The sequence below is a fragment of the Diadema antillarum genome, unplaced genomic scaffold (assembly GCF_040938485.1).
Source record: "Diadema antillarum isolate AM-2024a unplaced genomic scaffold, OU_Dant_1.0 scf00000001, whole genome shotgun sequence".
NCBI classification, from domain to species: Eukaryota; Metazoa; Echinodermata; class Echinoidea; order Diadematoida; family Diadematidae; genus Diadema; species Diadema antillarum.
The window spans coordinates 4,271,302-4,288,614 of record NW_027270890.1 but is presented as its reverse complement, the minus strand read 5'-3'; the positions used below and the strand labels follow the sequence as shown (position 1 = coordinate 4,288,614).

The following is a 17,313-nucleotide window of genomic DNA, read 5'->3' as shown; positions in this document are numbered from 1 at the left end:
ACTGCAAAAATTCCCACTTTTACAGTACTGCTAGCAGTAGATATCAGGGTGAAATTCGAGCCCTAAAAGGACTTAAACTTGATGACTTTTAAAACATACATTTGTATGACATAATCAAGGTAACCTGGAACTTTACCAATGAAATCTCAACACACTTATAGGGTTGTCATTGTGCAATGGCAGCCACTTTTCAGTTCAAAATTTTGAAGCTGTATTCCTCTGCCAGCTGCACAAGGAATTACATTATTCATACAAAAGTATAAAATCTTTTTTGAACACATTTTTATTTTCTCATGCCGTGTCATCTTTAGGATGAAGAACATGGTTGAAAAGTTTGCTTCAGCAATAATTTTTTATCACTGGAAAATCAATTATGTCCTAATCTACGGAAAGAAATAAAATCTCATGCATACTCATAATAAGAAGCAATCATTCTTACAAGCCTCTTATAAACAGATGTGTCTGAAACAAGGTGCAAAGAAAAATTCATTCTACTCCGTCCTCCAGTAATGGTCATTCAATCTATAAAATTAACACAAGATTTCACTTGCACCACGCTGGCAACAATGCAAGTGTGAAGTATCTTCCCTCTTCAATCGCAACTGATTTCAAACATCGATACAGTGGACTCCCGTTATAACAAAGTCCTCGGGACCAGCAGTTTTCTTTTGTTTTATCGAAATTTTGTTATAACCTAACGAATAAACAATAAAAAACAAAGAGCCGGTAATGTTGCAGCGTGCATTTTGATTTCATTGTAACCAGAATTTTGTTATAACCGTGTTTGTTATAATGGGAGTGCACTGTACACGTAAGCTCCTTGTCAAATTTTGTCCATGTCACTTGCTGTGCTGTGAAGTAAGTTATACCAGTGCAGATATCACTAGCACAACCCTGTCTTTGATAGCAACCAAGGCACTTTCCAATTCTCTGCAGATCACCCATTCAACTCCAAAGTAGAAGCTTACAGTCCAAGTCTAGTAGTCTTTCTCTTCATCACTGTATGATAATGTTTATAGCTATGTACACCGCCAATATAGCACCTTTATACACAGCTCTGCTCCATATCAAGCAAGATGTCACTCTAGATGTAGCAGGGGTACCTCCTTGTATGCACAAGTCAACCTAAAAACAAGAACAAACATTAATAAGTTTCAATTGTGACAAAGCCTTTTAAGACTGGCATCAGAGTGATCTGAACATCTCTAAAATGACCTTCACTACTGAAAAACGAGGAATGTTCGCGTGAATTTTAATTTCGCGAACTTTGCGAGAGCCAAGATTCACGAAATTAAAATGCACGCAAAAGTTCTTGTTTACACTATATGCATTGAATGTTAGAGGCAATTCGCAAAAATTTCATGCTGCGAGAATATCATGTTTTACGGTACTAACTTCCAGATTGTAGCTCTCAAAGCAACTAGCAGGAAGAAGGCACAAATTGAGCTCTAGGTAGACTGACATTGAATTCTGATTCTAAACAATTACTATCATACACTACTGAATGAACTAAGTCCAACTGAGGATACCCCTTTCCTCTACTAAGTAACACATAAATTTAGTATTTTTTACATCGTAAAAGCCCTCAGAAAACAGACAGCAGGCACCTCAGAGATTCCTGAATTGTAAGGTACAATTCACATCAAAAACTGCAAACTACATGTCATGAAACAAAACACAGTGTAGGGATTAGGACTGTACTTGGTGAGGGACATCTTACCAAAAATGCAATATGGCTCATTCTGTCTCCCAGGCTAGGGCTCATCCCACAGACAGTGTTGTTTCTGCTCAGCGTGGTAGTCAAAAGAGTGGCAACGTTTGCAGGTCTTGATACCACACCGGTAGCTGACAACATTCCCCGCCGAGTCCCTACCACGGCAGTACTTGAGACCACACGGGTACCAGCCGATGCAGACCTCCAGGCGGCAGGTACAGGGGAGCCGAACGTCTTGGATGGTGCTACAGCTGGGCCTGGAACTAGAGCTAGGTAGGGCCTGGACTGCATTCATGAGAGATGTGTAGGTCAGGTTGGAACCTGTAGGAATCAGACACCACACAAAGTTATCAATACAGTTTGATTATTAGCTTCACAAATCAAAAGCAGTATTTGATACAAATAGTATGTACAAATCTACGACCTCTTGGTATCAACAGCACCGTGGCAGGCTTCTACAGCAATGCTGGTCTTGAGCAAAATTGCAAAAATTAGCATTTGGTGACAAATGATTACCCTTTCACAGCAAAATATAAAATGATTGGAACATCAAAAATGATAGAATGCACAGAAAAAAAAAGTATGAACCAAGGAATGTCTGCACATTGAGTACATACATGCAACTTAAGGCATGCATGTTTATGTTCCACAGTTATACCAATGAGCAAGCTGCTCATTGACACACTTGAATGTTAACATGCACAGTTCCAATTTTGGAGAAAAAAATGATAATAAAATAAACAATTACACCAAAAAAAGACTTACAATTTTACACCAAACAATTATTAAAATACAGACAAATCATTCCTCTCTTCATCTCCTGCTAACTCTCCTTGCACGGACAATAAAACAGCCTGACTGGTGTGCTGACATAGAGTAGGTTTGAAATCTTGAATAAAATGCATTGTACACAAAAGCAGTGGAGACTGGACCCAAGACTAGGACAGGTGTCAACGTCCCAGATCAGAGGCTTTTGAAAGAAGAGACAGGAAAAGGAGCAGCAGTAGTCAGTGCAGGGCACACATTAACTACACATGGCTCTGAGTTACCATGTACTCTGTAGGCTTGTTTGACAGGCTTTTGACATAATGTTCTCTGAAGTATATACAGTGTAATTCTACACAGTAGCAAGAGTTTTACATATCTTTCCATCTCAGTCAAAGGTTTGTAATAATTTAGAAAGACTTTCACAGATAACAAAGATATACAACATTGGGATGGAGATAATGATGGAACAATGTATTCAGTATGTGTTACGGTGTTACGGTGTACAAAGAGATGTGTAAACTAACAAACCTCTGATTAATTATAGTGAAAATAGGCTTACAACTGTTACAATGATTCAGTCAAAATCATGTAACTTGCAATAAAAAAAAAGATCAAATAAAAACTTGCAATCAAGTGGCTAAGTTGGATGTTCTTACAGTAATAAAGAAACATGAACACTAAAAATAAATAATAAACAAAGAAATTGTAATTGCAACTGATTGACAAATTGCCGAACATCGACGTAAATAAGCACTGAATTGATCAGTGTTTTAGTAGTAGCCATGATAAAAAATCATGGGCGTACATACAATACTCGAGAAGGATTCGAACCTACGACCTCCTGAATTCCACTAATTTGAATAAGAAATTGTAAGATGACAAAGCCAAGTAAAGTAGACTTTAAATTCAGATCATATTCATATACTAATTACACTATCACATAATTCGCATGCAATTTTGACAGGCATGGATCAGTTGTTTTATAAGTTCTGGAGGGGAACATATTGCAGATAGGAAAGAGCTTTTTTTTTATGTCAGTCAGAGGTGTGCAACGGATAGAGGTTACAAGTATGAAATGGGATAGATGACAATTTGACTAGACAGGAGGGATTGTGCAAGATGGGTATAGCTTGCAAGGCTTTTCTTCATATAGGAAATGCAAATTTGAGTACATGATAGATGTTGTATCATTCCCATGCTTAGCTGAAGATACAATGGAGGAAAAGTTGAAAATATGAATGTAAAGAGCAAGTGCATGTTTGGGATATAGTAACATCTTTTATCAGCAGAAAAACGATAGAGCATGTTCAATTCAGCAATTAAGAATAAAAGAGTTCTTTGGCTGCGAATGAAATCATACATTGACAGAGACAAGATAATGCCATTCATTTCTGCAGTGTTAGGAGTAGTCAGCTTAGACACATCACAATATACAATTGAGATGTACTGCAATACTGGCATCCTTTTCTTTTTTAACCTGTTGAGGACGAGCTGATTTTGCTACAAAACACATTTCCCACTGATACTTGCCCGAGTACTGTAAAAGTGGATATTTTTGCTCGACTTATTTTTCGCGATCGGCGGGTAAGAAGAGTTTCGCGTGTTTTTAATTCCGCGGAATCAAGACATCAACTACTGGAACATATGGCAAGCAAAAATATTCGCGTGCTTTTATTTTCGCGCTAGTTTCGGGTTGCGCGAAATGCGTGAAAATTTCCACTTTTTCGGTATACTCTGGACCCATCCTCAGCGGGTTAAACAGAAATGGGCAATAAATATAATTGGTTGGAAGTAAACTTCACTACACATTGTACTCCTGTTTCATTTTTAAAAGAAAAACATGAAAAGCCTTCCAGTATTTCTCTTGTAATGCACATACATTGTACGGTGTAGATCATAACATCAAAGGCTGAATATCACCACCTGAATTATTTTGTCTTTATCTGAACTATTTTTTCCCCGTTAAGAAAAAAAAAGAAAAGAAAAGAGTACTTTTCTGAATAAAAACAAGAAGCAAATGTGTGCAGACTATGGTACAAACTTTTGTTTCTGAAACTGAATCAGGTATTCACCTTATAGATCCAGGCCAAGGTTCAACAAACTTTCTCACATATCATAAGTAAGGTACATTGTACACTGTAGACACACACACATGACCACCAAATCGCCATGGATCACAATGCTGTTTCATACCTGGCACACACAATTCAGAGTTATGGATGGATAAACAAAGAAAGAATGACACAAGACCATAACGTCTGCAATTCAACTAACAGCTCCCGGAGATAAAAGTGCCTCTGAGTGCTGGAGTGCAATGACAATGATTGCAGTGATGAAACATGAACTTCATTCCTCACAAAATGGTTTGAAGCAATGAACAAGAGACCCAGTGGGTCTCGCGCTCACCCAGTATCACAAATTCACCTTCTATGCATTTTTGCAGACTATTACCAAAGAAGAAGTAGGAAACTTGGGGAGGGGCCTCCAGGAGGGACATGGTGGCCATTTGTACATTCTATCACACTGGCAATAATACTGTACCTGCCAAGTTTGTAGCAAATTTGACCATGCACTTTCAAAGAGCAGATCGAAATGGGAATACTGGCCAAAATTTTGATCCTAGCCCTAAGGGGGCATCTAGTAACTGCCTAGTCTAATACATTTAGACATTTCCTCATGATAAAGACTGATGAAGTAATGAAACAAACTTTACTGGTTGCAACTTTCACTGATGTTTTTTAGCACAGATAGTTTGCATCATATTAAGAACACAGTCATCATACAAAATGGTACTAACCACAAGTACAAATTAATTTACAAAAAAAAAACATGGGTATGTTTACTCAGAATGAAAACGGCAACTCAAAAGGTATTATAATTCACAGTTTTTTAGTCTATTAAAATTAAAGAAACAAAGCAAACATGACATCATTACAAAGGCAACCAATATGCAGTGGAAGCAAACTTCAGCAAAGATACTGTAAATGTTGACTGTTCAACAATTCATTGTGGAGATCAAAGAAAGTTATGGTTTTCTCCACTTAATTTCCTTTTTTTAACAGATCAATATTTAAGGCTTTTTTTTTTAAAAGGGAGGAAATTGGATTAAACTGAAAGGGGGAAAAGTCAAAAGGATTATATAACACATGATGAATAAACCCCTATCGCCACTTTCATCTAGTGCTGTTATCCTTGTTTTCAATCAAGCCATGTCAATCTTGCTTTCAGCTGTTGTTTCGACTCATCTCGTTTGTATTAGAAATCCAGTCTTGAGAAAGACTAAGTACTCCCTACATGTACGTCCATGCTTTATGCATGTGGCAACAGTGTCACTATGGACTGATATCAGCAGTGTATTATCAAAGCTACTGTAGCTTGTTACATGTAAATCAGTCTCTTTTCAGACTGATTTACATGTATGTATGATCAACGGCAAACGGAGTACAAAATGCAATACAGTGCAATGCAACATTACAGGACATTTTACTGCATGGTTGGGTGTAGGCAGCGATGAAAATCCATGGACACACATAAAATACAAATGTATGGCATGAGAAATGATGAACACTGAGAACATTGCATCAAATTACTAACAGTAAAATCAGCAAAGCCAGTGGGTACTGGAAGCATTTTAGGCAGAAGTGGGCGCAGGTTGCTCTCGATACATACACAGAGCCAGCATTTGGGAAATCAAGAAAGTTATACCAGTACCCTTGACAGTATGGGCCCACTTTGGGTAGAGAAGAGCAGCTCTGTTGCCTGTTTATCAATATTTTGAGTAGGAAAGAGTGGAATATAAAATCTTTATAATGGATTTTTACAGAACTTTAATAAAAATATTTCACAGAGGTACAAAAGAGGATGCTGACCACTTGCACATGGCCCTTTCAGAGACCATGTTTTCATGGCCCTCAAGCAATTTTTGCTATTTCTTTTCTTTTTTATCTTTAGCTGGCTTATGTTTTTACAGAACAGAAACTACTTTGTTTTCTTAAAATATTACAACTTGATATGGATACTACAAACACAAGCAGTTCACATGAAGGTGACTACTTGAAGGAAAATACATTCATATAATATCACTCAAAAGGGGTCACAGATTTCAAGGAATTTTGAAGTAAATCTTATCATACAACCACCATCAATGTATTTACGTCTGCAACAGTTTGCTTTCATGTACGATCTGAATAAAACATCATTTTCAGTGTATTTAGGAGTTATGATTCAATCAGAATATGTTAGCATTTTTGTCTCCCTACCATTCTACATACCTCTCCTTACACACACACAAAAAAGGAAAGGTATTGGAAAGAGACTAACCCATAGCTACAAACAAACCCTCTCAAGTCTACCTGATCTCATGGAGATCAAATCAGCTCCTTATAAAATTCTGATGGTAGATCCAACAATATGCCAAAGAGAAAGCAGACACTCCTCTTGAATATTTAGATCTTAAAACAGTCTTCAGCACCATTTTAACTCAGTCATTGTCTATCAGGGCACAAGACTACAGCACTAGAATCCTATTCCATGGGACCTCTGTGTTAACTCACACAATGTAAGCTATTCCTTGTATTGTTTACCTTTAGACCAGGCCTTGATGTCCGCCTCCCTGGTGTAAATGTTCCCCTTTGCCTCCTTGCAAGTCTCCTGGATGTGAGGACTGATTCTCCCAGCATTGTCCAAGTTTATGCTAAGGTCAAAGGTTAGAAGCTCACTTCCTTTGTCTTCTTCTGGGTTGCGAATGGTGCCTGGGTTTTTCTACTCAAGTAAAAAACAACACAAGAATACAAATGGCATTAATAATGTAGAGGAAGATCAGACTTAGGTAAACTGAATATGTTTTGCTGGTTATCATGACATCACAATGAATGATTGCCCCAAATTAATGTTTAGGTGTCCAAAAGCATCAGGGAGAAATACACTTTCTGTAAGCATGTACAGTTTATGGTGGTTTGCCTCAGGTGGGACATTCTTGCTGGTCTGCGAGTATCTAATAAATCAGGGGCAATCCTGCAGGGGCCACAAACAGGGGATTGGGGGGGGGGGGGGGGGGGCCTGTCTTGGGTAGTCAAATATTTCAAGTTCATGGGAGTCAAATGGTGTTTAGTTGCATAAGGTCACAACACACCTATTTCTCTCAAGCTCTGCATGAATTAACTAGAAATTTCATAATGAGAAAGATAAAATATCCTCTGAAAATGTTATGCTTCGTTTTGGGGTGTCTCAATAAAGCACAATGAAGATATAAAATCAATCTCACCTACCAAACAAAAAAAAAAAAAAAAAAATCCCCTTTGTTCAAGGGCTTAGTTGAGATCAAAATCAAATTGAATATTGACAGTTTACAGACACTAACCAAACAAATCCTCATACTGCAAAATTGTTCAGATGTACAGTAACTGTATTTCACACTGCTAGCATACAACAAAATTATGTAGACCATGCAATTCAAATCTTTTCTGAGTCTTTCACTTTCTACCTGTAAGGAAAACCATAATTACTCAGCAGTTTGTGCTTGCCAGTTGGCAGTTCACAGGTCTTTTCTGCAAGACAATCACACGCATACTGCCACACTTGTACGTCATCAAACTGTCATGAATTTGAATCATCTTCATTGTGAGGGATGTCTTCTTTGTATCCGAGTGAAATATTAACAAGATTTGAGCATGCATGCTAATAGCATTGCAGTAATTTCTCTTGCACACAACAGTCCATAAGATTCTAATTAGTAATCATGTAATCCTGAAAGTCCAACTTACCTGTCGAAGTTTTGACATTGCATCCGATGAGATGAATTCTGTCTTGCTAAATTTGGTCACGAAACACATAATGCGGACTTGGCTTTCTAACCGCTCCTCTTCTCCCAGGACAATTGTCTTGAAGATACGCACCTCCTGCACAGGAAGATAAATGACAAGATTATCTTCACAGCGAGTATAAAAGAAACCTTTACCAGGGAATAATTTTTCCAGTATCGCATTGAAATTTGCTATGCATCTTTACACCATGGCTACATGATCCATCTTTTTTTTTTTTCTTTTCCTTTTCTTTTTTTTTTTGCCATAGAAGAGAAGTGTGCAGGATACCATTTAAAATATATTGTTCATCAGCTGAAATTGCTAATCAAATTTGAGTTGGAAAATCATTCCCTGTTTACACCTGGTTATTTAGTTACAAGTTCTTACTGCATGTCCCTTTCCTCAAACTTTCTGTATTTGATGTACAATGTACATAATATCTACAACTGAGTGTTATGCCTCATAAAAACCAGGTAATACCAATAGGTGATCTACAATAATAGCATTCACATAATACATGACTAGGTCTTATCTAACTACGACCAGCCCCAACGCGACCACAGTATAACTGTGTACAAGGAGCGCCCTGGGGTTAGGTCTTAGCATGATTTGGCAAGACCCACACCAATCTATTTACCAGAGCCCTATAGAGGTGTAAAAACATTAAACCATGGGCATTCCCACCAGCTTCAAGTAATCTAATTTACCCTTTGTGAGAACCTCAAACACAGCCCGAATGCCGAACGCAAAGCGTTCCACAGTATAACTGTGTACTGGACTACAAGGAGCGCCCCGAGGTTAGTGAGAACCCTGCTGTACCACCATTAACGTCATTCTTCCCCGACTCCATAGGCCATGAAACTGGCTGCAAGGTCTCATCAAAGATTTTGTACCTCTGCTACTAGTACATGTAGCATTCAGTTTCAGGCAGGAGGTATTTAGTCTGGTAGGAATGGGGGTCCCCATGCACCCCCCGAACACATTTTTTTAACTTACTTTTTTGTAACCCTTAGGGTGTCTAGTTAATGAATTTTTATGTTCCCAAGAAAAAATCGTGTCCCATGGGGGTCATTGGCGGCCATCTTGGCAGCCATCTTGGATTTTCAGGGAAAATCATTATCTTCCATAACTTTTGAACTACACAGCATAAAATTATAAATAAAGCATTTCTTCAGGGTAAACGTTAAACGAGGAATCGATTGCAATGGTTATTTATGTGATTAAAGCAAGTCTGAAACAAGAAAAGCCTAAAAATATGCAAATTTCGGTGTCATTTTCAAAGAAAAATACCTAAATAGTTTAACTTTTGAATTACACAACATACAGGGACAAATAAAACAGTAATTCAGAGTTAATATGGCATGAGGAATCGTTTTAGAGTTATTTACATGATTAAAGCAAGTTACATACAAGAAAAGTCCAAACATGTGAGGAAAACCAGTGTCGTTTACTCTAGAAATATTCCCAAGTAGTCTACATGACAATCTCATATCTCCTAAGAGTAAACTAACCTCTTTTTCTTAACAGTCTGGTAGGAATGGGGGGTGGGGGTCCCATGCACTCTCCTTTTTGTATCCCTTAGGGTGTCTATTTGATTCTTTTTGTCTCCAAGTGAAAATCGTGTCACATGGGGGTAATTGGCAGCCATCTTGGATTTGCGAGGAAAATCATTAATTTCTATAACTTTTGAACTTTCCAACATATACAAGGACAAATAAATAATTTCTCCAGGGTAAATTTGGCATGAGGAATCGATTGGCATTGTTATTTATATGATTAAAACAATTATGATACATGAAAAATCCAAACATGCGAATAAAAAACCAGTGTTGTTTGCTCTGCCCAAATAGTCCATATACATACTGTACATGACAATTATACCTCATAATATGATTGACTAACCACTAAAGTCTAGGAATGGGGGATCCTCATGCACCCTAAATTTTTGTATCCCTTATGGTGTCTATTTGATGATTTTTCTTTTTTTTTTTGTTTCCAAGTAAAAATCGTGTCGGGGGGGGGGGGGGGGGGGAGTCATTGGCGGCCATTTTTGATTTGAGAGGAAAATCAGTAAATTCTGTAACTTTTGAATTTCACAACATACAGGGATAAATATATCATTTCCTTCAGGGTAACTGTGTCATGAGGAATCGATTGAGATGGTTATTTATATGATTAAAGCAAGTTTGATACAAAAAGTCCAAAATACGAAAAATTTGGTGTCATTTACACCGTAGAGTACCCAAAATCCGTATACATACATGACAAACTACTTCACAAAAGTGACTTGGCACTTTGTCTTTAGATCATAGCTCAAATATGGTGTTTTGTATATCCAAAAAAAAATATGCAACATGCAACTCCAAGCATTTTGACGCCTCACTTGTTGAAATCAAATGAAAAATGTAAGCACGATGGCAATTCATATGCAGATACCCCTAAAAAAGCAGATCGAAAGAGGTGAACATACAAATTTTGATAACATGTGAAAGTGACTAATCGACAAAATTCAAACCTAAAATGTAATTGAACACTTTTTGTATGCATCTTCTATTTCATATAATTTTGTATTTGAAGAGTTTGAGTAAGTGTATTTTCATAAAGGAAATCACTGTACCAAAATGCTCTGTCGGTTTCACCAATTTAGGTGTCAGATTGTTATCATTAAACTTATTTAAGATTAAGTTAAAAATGGTTCATTCAAACTTATTTGTTTAAAGCCTTCCTGTCTGAAAATAAACATATGCAAATCACTTGACAGTCAGAAATCCACTCTCTCTCTATGACTTTAATTTGTCTAACATATTCTTAATTCTCATCCTATGCAATTATACAAACCACAGATTCGGTAAGCGATAATATGTTATCGATAACATAATTATGTTAGCTTTTGGTTTTACACTTCTTGTAATTTCCAGTCATCATCAAAACGATCATTGTAATCAATGTCTGGCTCCTCCTCTTCATCCTCCTCCGTCTACGGAGTAACTTTCTGAAGCAAGTCAATGAGGGAAGTGGGAAGGATAGGGCCACTTGACCACACCGGATCCATGATACCGAATGCTGTCTTATGCCACCTTTGTCCAGGATTAAAGAGGTAGCGCACCAGAAGATTGGCTAGTCAGATCGCTTGAAGACGGCAAGGTGGTACCCATGGTTCACACATTGAAAGTGTGAAATAAGGTTGCCTCTGCCAGGTGGGAGCAAGGAGAAATTCACCTTGGATTTGGTCATCAGTTGCTCGCCCTCTCCCACCATCTGTTTCAGCATGATGCTGCGAACGCCATTATGATAGACTTCTCCCGGGCCTCGCTATACATTTTAGGCATGTGAATGCTTCAATGTCATCTGTCACCTCTGGCTCCACAGACCACCCATCACCAAGATTTGTGAGGAAAAAACACTCAACTTGGCATATTGTAAAGTCATATTCTAAGATTTTAGTAGTGTTTATTATGATATAATACTGAGCAACTTATTAGATTTCAGTAAAATACTTCTGAAATCATGAAATCAAACAACTTTCACCTGAATGCTATGTGGTATATGGGGTGACTTTTGTAGATTCTTTAGGGGTCCAACTTTTCCCAACCCATTAAGGCACTTTAATTGTTACATCTTCCCCGGTAAACACATACAGTCCAGGTATTTTGGTATACAGTATATGAGCTCCCGATGATTCTATATAAATGCAAGTTAATTGACATTGACAACCTGGCAATACGTGACAGTCCGTTTATTAAGAAAGATACTACATTGTAGAATGGATTAAGCAAGGACCAAGGGGATCAAGAAAATGTGTGTCTGGATTCCTCACCAAAGCTACCTTGTACCCAAGTTTAGCAGCGCACTTGAGGTAGAGCACGACCCTGGTGTCCGTCTCCTTATACTGGTTAGACAGTCACTCATGGATATCGCGCCATTGTCTCTTGGAACATATCATTGTGTAAACAAAAGGAATGTAACAGAAATCACATTCTCTGAAGCTTAAGTGATTCCTGTTACATTCTTTTTGTTCACCTAATTATTCATCCCAGGAGACAATAAGCTCTATCCATGAGCTGCCGTCTAACCAGGAGAAGGACACTAGGGTAGCGCTCTACCTCGAGTATGCCACTATTAAGCTTGGGTACAAAGCAGCTGTGGTAAGGACACCAGACACAGACATTTTCTTGATCTTCTTGCACCGTGCTTACTCCGTCACCCTCACTATCCTCCTTGATAAATGGACTGTCGAGCATTGCCAGATTGTGAATGTCGTTGAACTGGCATACAGAATCAAAGGGAGCTGGCTACTGTACCACAATACTTGGACGACATGTGTTTACAGGGGAAGATGTAACAAGTGCCTTCAAGAGCAGGGGCAAAGTCGGACCCCTAAAGAATCTACAAAGCCACCCCATGTACCATACAGCATTCAGGAGAGAGTAGTATGACATTATAATCTCTGCAATATTTTACTGAAATGTGGTAAATTGTTCAATATTACATTATAATGAACACTGCTGAAATCTTACAACATGACTTTGAAATGTGCCAATGTTTTTTGTCCCCCACTTAAACCTTGGAGATGGGTGGTCTGTAGAGCCAATAAGAGGTGACAGAAGACATTGGAGCATTCACATGCCTAATGTATGACCATAAGAGGTGGAGAAGTCTACTTACAGCAGCATCATCCAAAGCAGATGATGGAAGGGGGCGAACAAATGACGACAAACTACAATGTAGATTTCTTCATGCTCCCACCTTGCAGAGACAACCTTATCCCACACATTAAATGTGTGACCCATCGCCTTGCCATCTTAAAGAGAGCTGACCAACCAATCTTCTGGTGCTCTGTATATGACTCCTTTGATTCTGGACAAGGATGGCAGAAGGTAGCCTTTGTTATGATGGAGCCAGTGTGGTCAAGTGGCCCTATCTTTCCGACTTCCCTCATTGACTTGCTTCAGAAAATTACTGAGGAAATGAAGGAGGATGAAGAAGAGGAGCCAGACATTGATTACAATGATCGTTTTGATGATGACTACCGGTATAGAAATTAAAGAAGTGTGAAATGAAAACCTGACATATCGCATAACCACTTCTGTGGTTTGTACAGTTACACAGGATGAGCATTCAGAATACTTTTTAAGAAAAGTGAAGTCATATTGTGTTACTTTATATTTTTTCAATATACGTTAATTCCATACTTCATGAAAAGCATATACACATGTCACAAACGTTGAAATATATAGATGATGACTGGCGGCGGAGGGAACATACCCAATGTTCCACCCGAAGGGTTTGAAATGCTATTGAGGGAGGTTATAAGTGCGGTGCGGTCCTAGGCCTTAATTCTGTCATTTGTCACGTGGAAATGTTTTCCCATGGGAGAACATTACAAGAATGTTCGCCCATGGGCGAACATAACGAATGTACTTCCATCACGTGACTGTGTTCAGCCAATCACTAATCGGTATGTGACTAACCCTTTCAAAATATCATTATGTCTTTTGATAATAGCTTGAATATTGCGTCTTATATCAGACAACTTTTAACAGAATTCGAAAGGAAACTTAATTCCAATCAATGTGAACTTGAATTGAATGCATACAGGATGTAAGCACAAGAGCGATTCATATGCAAATATTTCTAAATCAAAGTAGCAGCAATCCACATTGATATACAGTCCCTATTCACAGGCTAGATTTCCGCCTGTCAAATGAAATGTTTCTCTTTTTGTTTTCGGACAATAAACTTTAAACAAATACATTTGAATGAACTGCTTTTTTAACCTGAGAATAAATGAAACCATTTTGGCATCTAAATTTTTTGAATCGGCTCGACATTTTGACACAGTGATTGTTTCCTTGAATATATCCCAACTCAAACTCGTTTCAAATATAAAATGAAACGAAATTGAATGCGCCCGAAGAGTGTTAAATTTCAGTTCAAGTTCTATCTTTGTCCATTAGTCACTTTTAAGTGTTGTGATCAGCATTATTATCATGCAATGTGTCACCTCTTTTTAAGGGTATTTGCATATGAATTACAATTTGTACCACAGTGCTTACATTCTTATTCTATTTCACCAAGTGAGGGGTGACAATGCTTGAAATTAATTTTCTCTTCAGATTCTATTTAATGTTTTTGATACAAAACAAACAAGGAAAAGTAGAAATTACGCGGTGCGTAAAATATGTCCCCGCCGGAAGTAGCATTTTGTAGCAAAATGTACAATACAGGTCAAAAGATCAAGGTCAAAGGTCAAAGAAGTCAAAGGTCAACATTCTGTGTAGAAGTTTTGAAGCCCTCACCTAGTGCCATCACATAAAGCAAACGGAATCGAAATCGGGTTAGAAATGGCGAAGGAGTAGCATTTTGTAGCAAAATGTACAATACAGGTCAAAAATCAAGGTCAAAGGTCAAAGAAGTCAAAGGTCAAAATTCTGTGTAGAAGTTTTGAAGCCCTCACCTAGCGCCATCACATAAAGCAAACGGAATCGAAATCGGGTTAGAAATGGCGAAGGAGTAGCATTTTGTAGCAAAATGTACAATATAGGTCAAAGGTCAAGGTCAAAGGTCACGACTGAAATTCTGTGTAGAAGTTTCAAAGCTCCCATGTAGTGCTATCATATAAAGCAAACAGAATCAAAATTTGCTCATAAATGACAGAGAAGTAGCAAATTGAAGATTTTGATCACACACGGACGCACACACGGACGGACGGACGGACGGACGGACACACGGACACACACACGTACGGAGCCCGTTTCATAGTCCCCTGCTCGAACTCGTTCGGCGGGGACAAAAAGGCCCATTTGGGCAATGATCTAAAGACAGAGTTGTTAGTCACTTTTGTGAGGTATGCAATTTGTCATGTATGTAGCATGAAATATTTGGGCCATTTCCAGAGTAACAGCACTTAATTTTTCATTTTTGAGACATTTCTTGTATCAAATTTGCTTTCATCATGTAAATGACGATCTCAATTGATTCCTCATGCTGTGTTTCGTCTGAAGAAATGTTTTATTTGTCCCCTGTATGTTGTGTATAGTTCAAAAGTTGAACTATTTGGGTACTTTTCAGTGTAACCGATACAGAATTTTTCATATTTTGGACTTTTCTTGTATCAATCATTTTTTAATCATGTAAATAACCATCTCAATCGATTCCTCATGTCACATTTACCCTGAAAAATGTTTCATTTTTCCTTGTATGTTGGAAACTTCAAAAGTTATAGAAACTAATGATTTTCCTCGCAAATCCAAGATGGCTGCCAATGACCCCCATGTGACACGATTTTCACTTGGAGACAAAAAAAAAAAAATCAAATAGACACCCTAAGGGATACAAAAAGGAGGGTGCACGGGACCCCCCCCCCCCCCCACCCCCCATTCCTACCAGACTGTTAAGAAAAAGAGGTTAGTTTACTCTTAGGAGATATGAGATTGTCAATGTATATGTATATATATAGACTACTTGGGAATATTTCTAGAGTAAACGACACTGGTTTTCCTCGCATGTTTGGACTTTTCTTGTATGTAACTTGCTTTAATCATGTAAATAACTCTCTCAAACGATTCCTCATGCCGTATTAACTCTGAATTACTGTTTTATTTGTCCCTGTATGTTATGTAATTCAAAAGTTAAACTATTTGGGTAGTTTTCGGTGAAAATGACACCGAAATTTGCATGTTTTAGGCTTTTAATTGTTTCAGACTTGCTTTAATCATGTAAATAGCCATTGCAATCGATTCCTCTTGTCATGTTTACCCTGCAGAAATGCTTTATTTATAATTTTATGCTGTGCAGTTCAAAAGTTATGGAAGATAATGATTTTCCCTGAAAATCCAAGATGGCTGCCAAGATAGCCGCCAATGACCCCCATGGGACACGATTTTTTCTTGGGAACAAAAAAAATTCATTAACTAGACACCCCAAGGGTTACAAAAAAGTAAGTTAAAAAAATGTGTTCGGGGGGTGCATGGGGACCCCCCATTCCTACCAGACTAATTGTACACAAACTCCAGCTCCAATGCCAATGGTAAGGCTGAAGGGGAATGATGAAATTTTGTTCAGATTTTGTTTGTTTGTTTTGTTTTTGGGGGTCGGGGGTTTGTATTTTGTTTTGTTTTGTTTTGTTTTGTTGTTGTTGGTTTTTTTGCTGACACGCTCACAAGGGTAGGAGAGTATACTGTAAAGTCTGTAGAATGCAAGTGGTACATGGACGGACAATGCTTCAGGGTATCCACAACTTGAATTGAATTTATGAAATTAAAATTTAGTATGTTTGCAAGCTCTGACTGCGAGTCTGAGAATATTGTGAAATTTGACATTTGTGCGCAGAGCACACATCACAAGCAAGCACAAGTTCACAATAATAAATTCGCAGCTCAATTCCATTAAAGTTATTCTATTTCTAGATACGTTTAATCGTAATACCAATTCAATTGAATACCACTGCGGCACTGTGGCACTGTCAACCATGATAACTAGAGAGTCAAGAACAGCAGAAGCGTAGGTAAATTTATATAGAGAGTAGTGACTTTGTTTTTGTAGAAATTTTATCTAATCTTCAGATCTTCATTTCATTTTTACAGGTTTCTACTCATAATTTACTCGATATTCGATGAAACATATCATTCATTACCATCCTGCAGATTATTTCTTACCGATTTGAAGTCTATAACCATCTTAACCAGCGTGCCATCAAGCTTTTGAAACTGTAAATAAATGACATCCTGTTTGACGTCTGCGTTGATGGCTTCTTGGACCAAGTCCCCTCCATCGTTCTTCACATTGATGACGAGTTGTGAGGTGGCGATGTGCAGGAGCAAAACAAGGGCTGTCAAAAGGCTTTGAGAATTACGAATTAAACGAGCACAGTTAGCTGACACGTCCACTCCCACATATGGCGTACTTCTCCACCTCCAAACTTCCATGATGGAGACTCTTCAGCAATCACATAGTTGGTAGAAACTTGACTTATTGTGGAAAACTAATGTCTCCTTTTCACCTAGTATCCCACAGACATGGACAAGGGTC

At 38.0% G+C, this 17,313-nt stretch overlaps 1 protein-coding gene across 1 annotated transcript; it reads right to left on the bottom strand.

Annotated features, from left to right (window-relative positions):
• Positions 1–1,724: 1,724 nt before the first annotated feature.
• LOC139718340 (out at first protein-like) lies at positions 1,725–17,303 on the bottom strand. The gene is made up of 5 exons (XM_071629844.1): positions 16,941–17,303; positions 8,245–8,379; positions 7,066–7,243; positions 6,194–6,241; positions 1,725–2,035 (listed from the first exon to the last, which is right to left on the bottom strand). The coding sequence occupies exons 1-5, from the start codon at positions 17,208–17,210 to the stop codon at positions 1,755–1,757; spliced, it is 912 nt and encodes a 303-aa protein (XP_071485945.1). The 5' UTR covers positions 17,211–17,303; the 3' UTR covers positions 1,725–1,754.
• Positions 17,304–17,313: the final 10 nt, after the last annotated feature.